The 12,211-nt window shown below is 40.5% G+C and overlaps 1 protein-coding gene across 4 annotated transcripts in view; it reads right to left on the reverse strand.

Moving 5' to 3' along the window:
• Nucleotides 1–3,782: 3,782 nt before the first annotated feature.
• plxnb1a (plexin b1a) overlaps nucleotides 3,783–12,211 on the reverse strand; it is a 63,140-nt gene continuing 54,711 nt past the window's right edge. For all 4 annotated transcript variants that reach the window (XM_072696054.1, XM_072696055.1, XM_072696052.1 and 1 more), the window contains 15 exons: nucleotides 11,164–11,264; nucleotides 10,846–11,063; nucleotides 10,540–10,718; nucleotides 10,227–10,293; nucleotides 9,881–10,027; nucleotides 9,348–9,513; nucleotides 8,949–9,052; nucleotides 8,770–8,854; nucleotides 8,471–8,643; nucleotides 8,095–8,255; nucleotides 7,820–7,967; nucleotides 7,026–7,090; nucleotides 6,872–6,947; nucleotides 6,619–6,693; nucleotides 3,783–6,510 (listed from right to left, as the gene is read on the reverse strand). In XM_072696054.1, the coding sequence (XP_072552155.1) occupies nucleotides 6,406–6,510; nucleotides 6,619–6,693; nucleotides 6,872–6,947; nucleotides 7,026–7,090; nucleotides 7,820–7,967; nucleotides 8,095–8,255; nucleotides 8,471–8,643; nucleotides 8,770–8,854; nucleotides 8,949–9,052; nucleotides 9,348–9,513; nucleotides 9,881–10,027; nucleotides 10,227–10,293; nucleotides 10,540–10,718; nucleotides 10,846–11,063; nucleotides 11,164–11,264 (1,870 nt within the window). In that variant the 3' untranslated portion in view covers nucleotides 3,783–6,405. The remainder of the gene's footprint in view (nucleotides 6,511–6,618; nucleotides 6,694–6,871; nucleotides 6,948–7,025; nucleotides 7,091–7,819; nucleotides 7,968–8,094; nucleotides 8,256–8,470; nucleotides 8,644–8,769; nucleotides 8,855–8,948; nucleotides 9,053–9,347; nucleotides 9,514–9,880; nucleotides 10,028–10,226; nucleotides 10,294–10,539; nucleotides 10,719–10,845; nucleotides 11,064–11,163; nucleotides 11,265–12,211) is intronic.

The raw sequence follows: 12,211 nt of genomic DNA on the forward strand, positions 1-12,211 counted from the left end.
TCCAAAAAACGTGTGTCCATTTTCCAACCAAATCAAAAAACTGTTCTGAATCGCCCCCTAGTGAGCAAAAAGATCCAGATACCGCATTTAGTTAACAATAAAGAAAATGTGTTACTTTACATGTTCTGTATGTTAACTGTAAAAATTGGTTATGTGTTATGTTTTTAATGGTTTACTCTCACTCAAACATGAAATACATACATGCTACGGAATACATAGAGATACGTACACGCTACTGATTTTTTTTGTTTGCAGTAATTGTACGTATAATAAAGTAAATATAAGTAAATATACTTGCCCTTTGTTGGCACCAGAAAAACAAAACGAAGTAAACAAAAAAAGGGTGTTCATGTTGTTTCCGTCCAAAACCACTTCAACCACAAAGCCAGCACACCACACGTACCTGAACTTCCGAGGTGGACCTGAAGGCAGCATTATTACCATGTATGTATAATAAACAATTTGTGAATTAATAGGTTAAACAGGATCTTGGGATTTTGATTTACATTTTATTTACTGGCGTGTCCAGTAAAAGAGGAGTCTACTGATTTTGAATAAATTGCATTATATTGCACTGTAATCAATTCCATTATATATAAAAACACACAATTTATGCACACTTTTCCCACCCCTAATAAAAATCAGTCATGCAGATGAAGTGAAACATCTCATGCATTAATATAATCTGTGCAATAACAATGATGAAATACAGCACCAGGATTACTCACATCTTAGTGCAGGTCAGCATACTGGTCATCTCTGGCTTCAGTTTGACTGATCGTGCTCTCAGACACACTGGAAATTTGTGCAGGGAAAACCCCTCTCTGTCCTACCCTCATTTTCCATCACCCCCACCACTGCTCTCTCTCTCTCACACCCACACTTATGCTCACTCATACTCACACACCCACTCACCCAGCTGGGGGATATTCTGAGCAGAGGACGAGACAGGTGGTTGGAGATCTTCAGTTTAGCCCTGAAAAGTCTCTGTAGAACAAAACAGGCAAAAACATTTAGCATACAGCTAGCATGGCAGCACTGAAATCAGAGAAGCAGTGTTAATCCCAGCCTGGCACAGAGCTCAGACTGTGCTTTACACAAGCCTGTTAACACCGACTACTGACTCAGTGCTCAGAGACCACAGAACACAGTGAGAAGCAGTGAAGAGGTCTTGTAATTGTACATTAGCTGAATGCCCATACTCTAGCAGAGCTGAACAATGGGTAAAAAATAATTAGACATCAGACAGTCCATATTGCAGTTTGATACCCAGACTCAGCGAGCTGCGACTGGGCCCTTAAGCAAGGCCCTTCACCCTCTCTGCTCCACAGCTCCGGGCATGTGTGCTCACAGTCACTGTGTGTGTTTAATCACTATTAACTAGAGCCCAAATGTGACCACTTCTGCCGTGTTTGGACTCGTAACCTGCTGTCTAAGCTACCCTGGGCTTGATTTTCCCCCCTACCTGTTTTCATAGCATGACAGGAATTTTGAAATGTTGTCCTAATTTTTTGAGATACTGTGGTATGAGGTCTTACCATTATACCGTCCAACCCTACACTCAGCACTCACTTTATTAAATAAATAGGCCACATTGTCTCTTTTACAGTAAAGCCACCTAAATACTCTTCATCCACAATGAAAAAATTACATCAAGGTTTTTCTGGTCGCTGGTTTCAAATGTTCTAAGTTAATTGATGGTCAAGCTGGTTAAAAATATGTTTATCCAGGTGATAACATACATTATGCTGGTAAGACAGTTGGTTAAGATGGTGGACCAGTTTAGCTCTTGACCAGCATAGGGTATGTTTTCTTTTGAGTTTGTTGGCCAAGCTGATAATAGTGGTCAACCAGCTTGGTGATGATGATTGACTAGCATGAGCATATTGATTGACTAGCTTTGATCAGGTTGATCATGCTGGTAGACCAAGAACTGAACCCAGGGGCTCTGAGTGGCTCAGCAGACTAAGCCACTATCATTATGGAGGTCGCATAATCCCAGTTCAAATTTCAGTTCATCCTACTTTGCCATCAACAGCCAGAGCCCAAAAGAGCACAATTGGCTATGCTCTCTCTGGGTGGGTGGTGATCTGGCTGCTGGTCACTCCCATTGTGATGCTGGCTGGCTGGCTGGCTCTGTTGGCTGATGTATACAGCTCTCTTCTTTAGCTCTCCTGGCTGTTGCTGGGTTTACTGATGTTTTTTTAATGGGTTTACGTTCTTGAAATACCTTCCAGCATGGAATTTACTGACTACAGATGACACATGTTTGGTGTGTGCAACTTAATTCCCAAAGCATTTGGACTGGTAAATACAGCACATCAGTAGTTAAATCTAAGAGGCCCAGTGGGACCGCCGTTGGCCTTCTTTAAGTCTAAATGATCCGACCTTCGCTCCCTGGAATTGACATTGTTACCAAAAATAGTCTCTCCCGTGCATCAACGGCAAACTTCTAGGCCATCTAATTTAGGTTAGTGGAACCGAAACGCATGCTTGAATGCACTCTATATCATCCGCAGCTAAGTGAGTGCATGTTCCTCATTGTCCTGATCACTTAACTACTGTAACAGCCTCATTACACTGACAGACATCTCAAAGCATAATGCTTTGTATATGCTCTTTACTATGAGACGTAGTTTTCCTCTCTGCTCCAAATAGTCTGTCATTGATCCTCAAACAGCAAGAACAACAAACTAAGCCCAATGCCTGTACATACAGTGGTTACATTCCTCTGGATTCATGTTGTTCTGGTGTGATGTGTGGGTGAATGAAGGTGTGAGACTTTTGACAGGCCCTTAAGAAGCCTCACACAGAGGCTGAGCAGGTATGCTGACACACAATCTCTGCGTAGGCCTGTCAGAGCTGATTTTAGACATGGCAATGTGTCAATGCTGCCATATCTCAGTGGCCCTGCGTGACACGGCCTGACACTTTGATCCCAGGCTAAACAGTGGGAGGGCTCACTGTGGAGTCCTTATATGGTAAACTCAACAGCCATTCCTCAGCTGTAACAATGCAGCCTGCAGACAATATCATACAATTTTACATATCTAAATGAAACGACATGATTTGACACAAAACATAATTAGTTAATAAGCTAAGAGATCAATGTACTCACCATCCAATTTCTTAGAAACACTGACTGGCTGCCCTGTATTGTGCCTCAATACAGGATAGCCTATCATGGATGGATTACTACACCAAGGCTAAGGGAGATCAAATACTCCACCTGGTCACTTTGCATGAGTAGTATCTGGATTGTATCATAGTAAGGATTTAGCCACATTCATCTACTCGGTAGTCAGATGTGTCTCAGGTTAGTCAGACTGCTGGGTCATGCTAATGTGCCTGTTGCATAGCAAATGCTCCTGGTGTTTTGGTTTGTTGAATGCGTCTTGGAGAGACGGATATGTTTATACTGCTATAACATCCCGCTCAAATGTGTCTCAGACACTGGTTTAAGTCTGGTTGCATTTTTTTGTGTAGCTTGGTCTTATTCAGATATAAGTGCATTTTCTGAAAGAAGTGCAGGGGCGCCAATATTTTAGGCCGTAACTGTAACATGAATGTATCAGACACAACAGTGTTCCTGGAGATTGTACACCTGTCAGTGTCAGTGCTGAATGGCTGAGTGGTCTACTATCAGTGCAAACTGTTTATGGCAACAGAAGACCTCCAGCTTCTGAAAGTACTCCTGCGAGGCAGACCAACAGGGTTTTAAGAACCGGCCTATAACACAACCCAGACCCCAAACTGAACTACAACACGGCAGACAGGCAGGCTGGTCTTTCTGACAACTTTATTACTGGACAGTTTTTCACAAATGCACCGTCGCTACATACCAACAGCTTGGGATGCACACAGGTGATTACAGCACCTCTATTTACAGTATCAAAGCGCACCTATAAATGACAAAGTTAACGTGACATGATGAACGCTCAAAAAGAGCTCAAAATGACCAGCATACCTCCAAAGCATGATTTACAAAATTACATTCTCACCATCACACAAAATAGCCAAAAAAACAAAAACAAGGACACTGAAAGTAAGACTTGTACGTTGTCCGCAATCGTGTAAACTAGAACAATTCCCAGGGGGGGAATCAGAGCCATTAGAAGCGGGGTCCAAAATCATCCATGGGAATTTGGTCTTCACATAAATCAACTGTTAGCAGCCAGCCGGACACGAAATAAATAAATAAATAAATAAAACTCAGCAACACTAGGCAGCGTGACTGGTTGGCGCGCAGTTGCTTGCGTTACCTATTATTAATGCGTCTGATGTAGGTATTTTGCCACAGAACACATACATAAAGCATTATAAGACCACATGAACAGAGCATGCAGAAATCCTTCCAGTGGAATTTGAGGAGCGTTTCTTCTGGCATGCCGAATGTGTTGTTGTGCTTTACTGGCTATTTGGGCATTTACAATTTGGTGAGCGATTTCCACATGACGTTTTCCTTTCTATCTAAACACAGCACACACACACAATGCTCAAAACGGCATTGTTCTTCTAGTTGTTTTGGAAGACGAGGGGAAAACAAAGGAATAAGGTGTTTGGTTGTATCCCAAACCAAAGCTGGAGAACCTACATGCCTGAAGTATTAACATGTTAAAGACTTTCAACTAGGCTAGCTGTTAAAGAGTCTGTCAGTACTTGCAGTGCTTTGCTATTACAGACGTCATCATTGCACAAAAAGTTAGAACTTTACAACCGGCAGCAGAACCAGTTTATTAACAAATAAATTAATGTAACAAGGAACAGAAAAGCTGATAAGACTTCTATTGTTTTATTGTATCAGCTTGTTCTGCTGATTGAGCTGCTGCTATAGTCTGTGGTTATGTGGTCTATACATACAGTACTGTGTTATTGCAGGGGACAGCAGCCTCATAAAGTGATGGAAGAGAATAAAATAGGCGTAAGTACAGCACTAATCAAGCACAGGTTAGTCTTCTGAGCTTCGGGACCAATTAACAACAGAGCAGTCATGAACGGGTTGCACAAGCTACGACACGGTTTCATTCTACAGGTGTTAGTCTAGCGGTGAGTTGTTATCTGCAAAACAGTGTCAGTACAGGGTCACAGTTCTAAATTTGATGGCAGGAGCATTCATGCGTGCTTCTTCCGAGTACTGCTTTCATGTAATGTAAGTTTGGTACACTATCGTTTAAAAGTTTGGAAGCACTTGTCATCTCATTTTTGTTTAATATTGACTTGTACAGTGTGGAGTTAACTGTTATAAAATGATATTCTTTAGTATTTTGGAAGCAGAAAGGAATTCTGCAATGATGAGCAATATTATCAACTTATAATTACTTTCTTCTTGGTGTTTACTTAGTTATTTCAGAGTCATCTACAGTTTTCCAATGTTTAGATTTATTCAAAGCTTGAACGTGCACAGGGCTTACATATTAGAACCATTTTCCACATTTATCAACAACCAAATGGGGGATATTTTATAAAAGAAAAGTGATTCCAAACTTTTGATCAGTAGCACATTCCCTTTAATCAGAGTTATTTAAAAATAATCCCTAAATACATTAAAAAAGAAATCTCAAAATGTGTTTATACTGAAGATTTTCACATCTAAAAAAAAAAAGCTGAACTGAAAGGATAGATTTAATGTCTTGCCTGAATCTGTACCGTGTCCTGTTAAGACTGGGAGTAAGGCTTAAGTGAATTGTACATCATACATCGTACCAAAACACCAGAGAGCGCAGTTCCCCATGCTGCCAAAAGAAATGTATCAAACGTGCACTTTTTGATGCAAGAGTTGTGGCTGTGATCAGGCTGGGCACGAGCTAGCACACAGGGGCTTCTCATTTCAGAGAATGTTGAAGTGCTTGTTTTTATGTTCTCTCTCAAGCACAGAGCAATTTCAAATGCTTTTACAGACTGGTAAAAGAAGAAGCTCCATGCTTTCTAAGAAGTATTGCATAAGGTGTAGAGCATGTATTGCTTGGCAGCTGATGCACAGTTTTTATTTTATGTATGTGATGCTGTTTTTGAAGTAAGACCTGTAAGACTGAGCCAAAAGAAACAAAATTCTGGAGATGGCAGGGCTCTCCAAACACAGACCTTGTGTTGTTGCCAAGATGTATCTTTTAAAAGTGCCAAGAAGGACCCATTACAGTCTGCACAAAACCTCACTGACCATCTGCCAAGGTCCTGTTGCCAGTCTGCAGAGACACCATGACAAGGCACCCAAAAACCACCTTCGCTTCTTCTCTCTACTGGATGCACTTGTCCATGTGTACTTTCTCCAAGCAAGTTCTTCTGAGTACATCCGAAGTCTGACTCCGTGTGAAGAAACTTGTCTTTAGACGTCTGAGTACCTTGAGTACCTGAGTCCTTGGCCCAGTCGCTTCTAAATTTCTTCAAATGTCCACCTGAGTCTGCATGTTAAAGGTCAGTAACTTTGTTCTCCACAGCTGCTGCTATCTGCTGAAGCCTGTAACCCAGCTGCATCTTCTGAGCCGTGGAGTCTTCCTCTAGAGCTGTGATGATCTGGTAGTGAGAGAGAAAGATAGAGAAAGGAACAGTAAAGCAGTAAGTCAGAGGTGAAATGGGATAGAATATATATAAATGGAAGCTGGATTGTTGAATTTGCCTTACCTGATCGTAATATTTGTTGATGTACTTGTATAATTCATGCAAGGCCACTAAATGATTCACCTCACTGGAGTAATTCTGCAAAGGTGACATTATTAATGAATTAATGAGACAAATGTTAAAATGATTTAGGATTGTCTTCATGTGGACAACAAAGAATATAAACAATAATGTGTCCGTAAATATGTGTGCAAATGTTTCGACTTCACGTTGTTCCCAACCGGTCTACTGAAAAAAACAAAAAAGGCTCACTCACCCGGGACAGCTCAGCCAGAGCAGAGTTCATCTCTTGGTCACTTGCAGATATAGTTTGTCTTATATCTGCATAGTATCTGTATTAACACAAGCATGTCAACAGATTACATAAACGCCTTTTAATCGCTACAATTGAAAGTAGGGAAAATGCTCACCTTTCCACCATCTGTTTGTAGCGTGGGATGTCTCGAGCGTACAGCAGCTTATTGATAGGAGAGTCCTGTATAAAGAAATGGACAAAGAACACATAACCCACATCAGTTTAATAAAACCTGCCATTATAATATCCAGTCAGCACTGGTCCTGCATTCAGAAACTGAAAATTGATAAAGCATGTAAATATAATGTGTGCATAAAAAAATATAGTCTCTAACTGTGCACCTACAACATGTACCACCAAGTAAGTATGTCTATTAAACTGGCCAATACATGTAAGTCTAATGAATTAGAAAATATTGGAACATGTGACTGACATATTCTTGTTGCCTGTTTCATGTGTGCTCTGTGAGACTGAACCATTCATTGTTAAAACAATTAATATCTCTGAATACACAGAACTTTAGGCAGAACTCCTGAGAACAACTGAAAGAAGCTGGAAAAGTCAGGAAAAGCATCACAACAAAGAATGCACCAGTTTGGCAACTCGCTTGATGCTGTTTGCAAGTGTTATTTACATTTCTATACTACAAGACTACTATTTTTATAATACTTTTGCTCACCTAAAAGTTGGGTGATCTATATAACAAATGTTTAATTAATTCAGATTTAAATCTCATAAAATAAAAGTTCATGAAACTCTTATTTACTGTCTCGTTCATCTTTTGATCTCCAATCCAAATGTCTTCAGTATATAGCAAAAATAAATAAATAAAAAAAATAAAGAACTGGCCTTGCCATTCCGATACTTTCAGAGACTATTGTACGCAAAATCTTCTTCTTCTTGTCTTACCCTCCCCAGTTTGTGGTCAGCAATGGTGCAAGAGTCCATAAAGGTCTGAGCAATAACAGACAGCACAGCATCCACATTGTCTGATGCTTGAACGTCAAAGATAAACTGCGGGTTCTTCAGAATATTGATCCAGAACCTCAAGGGCAGACTGTAAGATACAGACATGCAATGAGTCCTTTAGTGACAAATTAATTTCATCAGGCTGTGAACAACACTATCTGCAGCTACTGTTACTTATTACTGATGACAACATATCAAGTTACTAGAACCATTACCTGTTGGTCTTCCAGATGTGGATGGTTTCTGGGTCAGTAATATTGTGCTGTGCTGCCTGGTCATCCAACAGATCAAAGAAATATTTCACAGCCAGAGGAACTGGCCGACTGGTGCTAAGGATAACGGTGAACAGGTCATCTACAAACTTCTGCAGTGTACCCTGCAACCCAGAATTAGCAATGTAAGCATGTGATTTCATCAGCCAGGGGTCAATGTTATTCAGCTTATGCCTCAGACTGCTATATATTTGTAAAGAGTTTTAATAAGCATTCTACATATTGAGATATACAGTAAATGTAAATGAATAGTAAAGTACCCATTAGAAGCACTACACAAATCATGACATACTGTACAAATTGTGTATGTGTGTGCTACCTTCATAGACAGCAGACGTGTGAGGTAGATCTCTGGTATAGCCTTGGCTCTCTCCCGCTCTCTCTCTCTAAGACTGCCTCTTCTATGTTTGGACAACTCTGGCTCTTCGCTGGCTTTCACCAGGTGCCACAGCCTCATTCCCCCTTCATCTCCATCTTCCAACATAGGAGTCTCTAGGTGAGGGAGATTAAGAAATAAATAAAGAGATGTTGAGTGACAAACAAATAGAGAAAGTGAGTTGGTTATGCACTCATGCCCATTTAATACTTGATCGAAGTTCGGTATGCTGTATTACTCACTCTCTCCTGGTATATAGTCATGACTGTCATGGTGGACTTGTTTGGACTGTCGTGACACCAGTGTTACTGTGGCACCATCTGGAACCTGCAGGAACCAGCTTGGAATCAGTATAAGGAGAAAAAGACATCAGCATGTAAACTACATGCAGAGCCATTTCATCACAATTGGCAGATCTGACCTTATAGTGCTGTAAAGTGTTGAGGCGTTTCCATGACCCCTGCACCACGGAGGTCAGGTCTTCATCAGACAGAATCAGATGACCTGCCATGCCAGCTCTCCACTCTACATTAGAAGAAGAAAAGGCAAACATTTAAGGTGTCATCTGCCATGAAAACACAGTTCAACCAAGCAATAACAATAAATGAAAGATTTGCAGAATGACAACATCAGGTATCCTCAACATTTTATCCTTTATTCTGACTACTGATTGGCTGCAGGCTTGGGTGTTTTCACCCCAACCAAATTCACTAAGTAATTTATACATCAAAGAACAACTAAAATACTGAACAAAATGCATTCTATGGCAGCTTTAAGGTTTTTTTGTTTCTTGGTAGTCTGAGTTCAACTCAGCTCTTACCTAAGTGCACAGAGTCTGTGGAGGGTCTCTGAGAGTATGACGTGCCCTTCCATGTCTGCTCCAGGATCTTCTCCTTAACCTGGGTGATGGTGTCACAGTCCAGCACTTTTGTAGGAACAGTCTGAGACTCACTAGCGCCACTATTGGTTACCAAGACATTCAGTGTCTGTAGAAAAAATTTAAGAACATATATATGGATACATGGATTTGCAGAAAAGAAAAGAGTTGTCTCAGGAGATTAGAAAGAAAATTATACACAAGCATGTTAAAGGTAAAGGTTATAAGACCATCTCCAAGCAGCTTGATGTTCCTGTGACTACAGTTTTTCTTTCATTAACCGAGGGGCACCAACAATTTTGTCCATGTGTGTACATTTTGATAACATGGATTCATGAAAAATGTGACAGTGCCAGATACTAATTAACTGTGAGGAGAGGCCACTTACAATTAAATGCATTTCTCAGATGAAAGATACACAGTGGGAAAGACACCATTGCTAATTTTGAGACCATTACAGTGAGTGAATCTCTCACCAGTGTGCGGTATTCCATGTCTTCACGCAGTAGTCGGTTGTCGTTGAGTGTGTATTTGGCCTTGCCCGTCACTGCATCTACAGGGCCCTTATCCACTTGGTGTTTTATTGCACGGAATAACATGTAAAAAGATTCACCAGCTGAGTCCTGCAATATAGTAGATGCAGAGAAACTGAGTGAAATTAAAGCTTACACTGATCTAAGGACACACCTGAAGAAGCTGGAATTGATTCCTGGAGACTTTTTCCATTTTTGTTTTTTATATCAGAAACATAAATGAGAATGGTTAGAGCTGGACCACACCTTCATCAGAGAGATAATGGAAAACTGAATGTCTTGAACTCACCCTTAAAAAGGAGTAAAGACAGATGGACATCCAGTTGGTCAGCAGCTTCTCAACCACAGATTCTGTTCTGCAACACCACAAAAAACAAGATGAGATTAAAGATGGTCTGCTGAAGACTTGATGATGATTGCTGTTTTCTATTGTTATCATGTAGTTTGTCTGATGCTAATTTGTGGGATTTAAGTTCCTATTACTTGGTAGCTACATTAGCCTTGTAGCTCCAGGGAAAAATAACCATACTTGCTCTGGCTTATTAACTAGATTTCAGGTAAAATGTGTAACTGTCACTTTAGGAAGTTTGTTAAAACCGAACCTGCGCAGCATGAGTTTAGGGTTCTTGGTGGTGTACTGCTCCACCAGGTGACTTAGGAGGGTTTTAAGAATATCCGTAAAATACTCCAGCTTCCCGTGCAGGGCCACAGTAAGCAGGGAGGCCACATATGCACGGTCTCGTGGAGAGAATGTTCTTTGCCCCTCCAGAGTGTGGATGAACTGCAATTATGGATAGAGCACAAACACAACTTCACAAATTCAACACTCATGAAGGCTTTTTGTCATATTATTTGGACGTTAAATCTTGAACTGTGTAAACATGTTTTTTGTGGGTACAGGAGGCTACCTTGGTAAGGAAAAGCTTGCTATTGAGTAAGTTGGAGAGCTGAACCAGGCCCTGCTCCACTGTAGCCCGCCGACAGGCTGGCACATCCAAGTCTCGTCTCAGTGGCGACTCCCGGTGGCCGGGGAAGAAGATCCTCTCAGCATAGGTACGATAGTCCAGAAACGGAATTCCTGACCCCACCAAGTCACTGGACATGTCCATCATCTCCGTCATTAAATCTAAAAATAATAAAATGAACGTTCTAATATATTACTCTGATATATTGCATGGGCTTTGCTAAACATTTTTTTGGGGTGTGTTGTCCACAAAACACTATACCTGTGAACTCCTTTTTGCAGCAATCTCTCACACTGGTCTCCAGGTTCTCAAGCTGAATCTGAACCTTTTTATAGTCCCTCAGAGCCTGTTTACTCTTCCGCCTGGTGAAGAACATACAACTACATTCTTAAATTTCAGACAAATATGCACATGGAAGGCTTTTAGCCAGCACGGTAAGTGCCTGGGGCTTATGAGATCCTGTGAAATATGTCACTCATTAAACCGCCTAGCAATCGCTGATTAAAAGTTGTATCTTGGGACTTACTAGACCCGGTGGTAGGAAACCAAATGCCAGCAGCATTCCATCTGGTAACATCTGAAACATTTCTCTGAACCTTGACCGCTCACTTGCTGTATAATTTCAGGTAATTTCAGGTCAGGTTTCCTCCCTAGTTTCATTACTTAAAAACATTAAGCTAATCATGAATCAATTCAGGAACATACGATTCAGTGCAGCCAAAAGGGTGTGCATGTAAAATTTGGTTGGTCTATAATGTTTCATATGTTTATTATGTTACATGTGAGTTGCTGTATATAAAGATATGGAGTAGGGTCGGAGCACTTTGTAATCATTACTGACGTCACTGATTACGATAATAAATTGACTTGCATAATGCGTATCGACGAGATGCAGGTGGTCATGCCCACTGAAAGCATAGACTTCTCTGGAGATCAAACTTTATACACGAGAAAATGTCAGGCTGTAAAAGCTTTACTAAATAACAAACCTAAACATACAAGTATATTTCAACTTCAACATTTTGGAATGGCCAAATCAAATGCCATACCTTAATGCAACAGATATATTGTGAAAGACCCAAAATGAGCAGTTCATGCCATCAAGTTCATTCATCAGTTAAAGCAGGAATGGACCAACATTCCTCCAAACTGTTGGGAAGGACTGGTCACCAATTATTGCTGCTCAAGGGGATCATGCCACTTACTGAAATCAAGGGTTCACATACTTTTTTCCAATAAAGATATTTAATGTTTGATATTTTACTAACAATAATGTAAATAATTTATTTAATTAGGTTCTCTTTATCTA

The sequence above is a fragment of the Salminus brasiliensis genome, chromosome 14 (assembly GCF_030463535.1).
Source record: "Salminus brasiliensis chromosome 14, fSalBra1.hap2, whole genome shotgun sequence".
Taxonomy (NCBI): domain Eukaryota; kingdom Metazoa; phylum Chordata; class Actinopteri; order Characiformes; family Bryconidae; genus Salminus; species Salminus brasiliensis.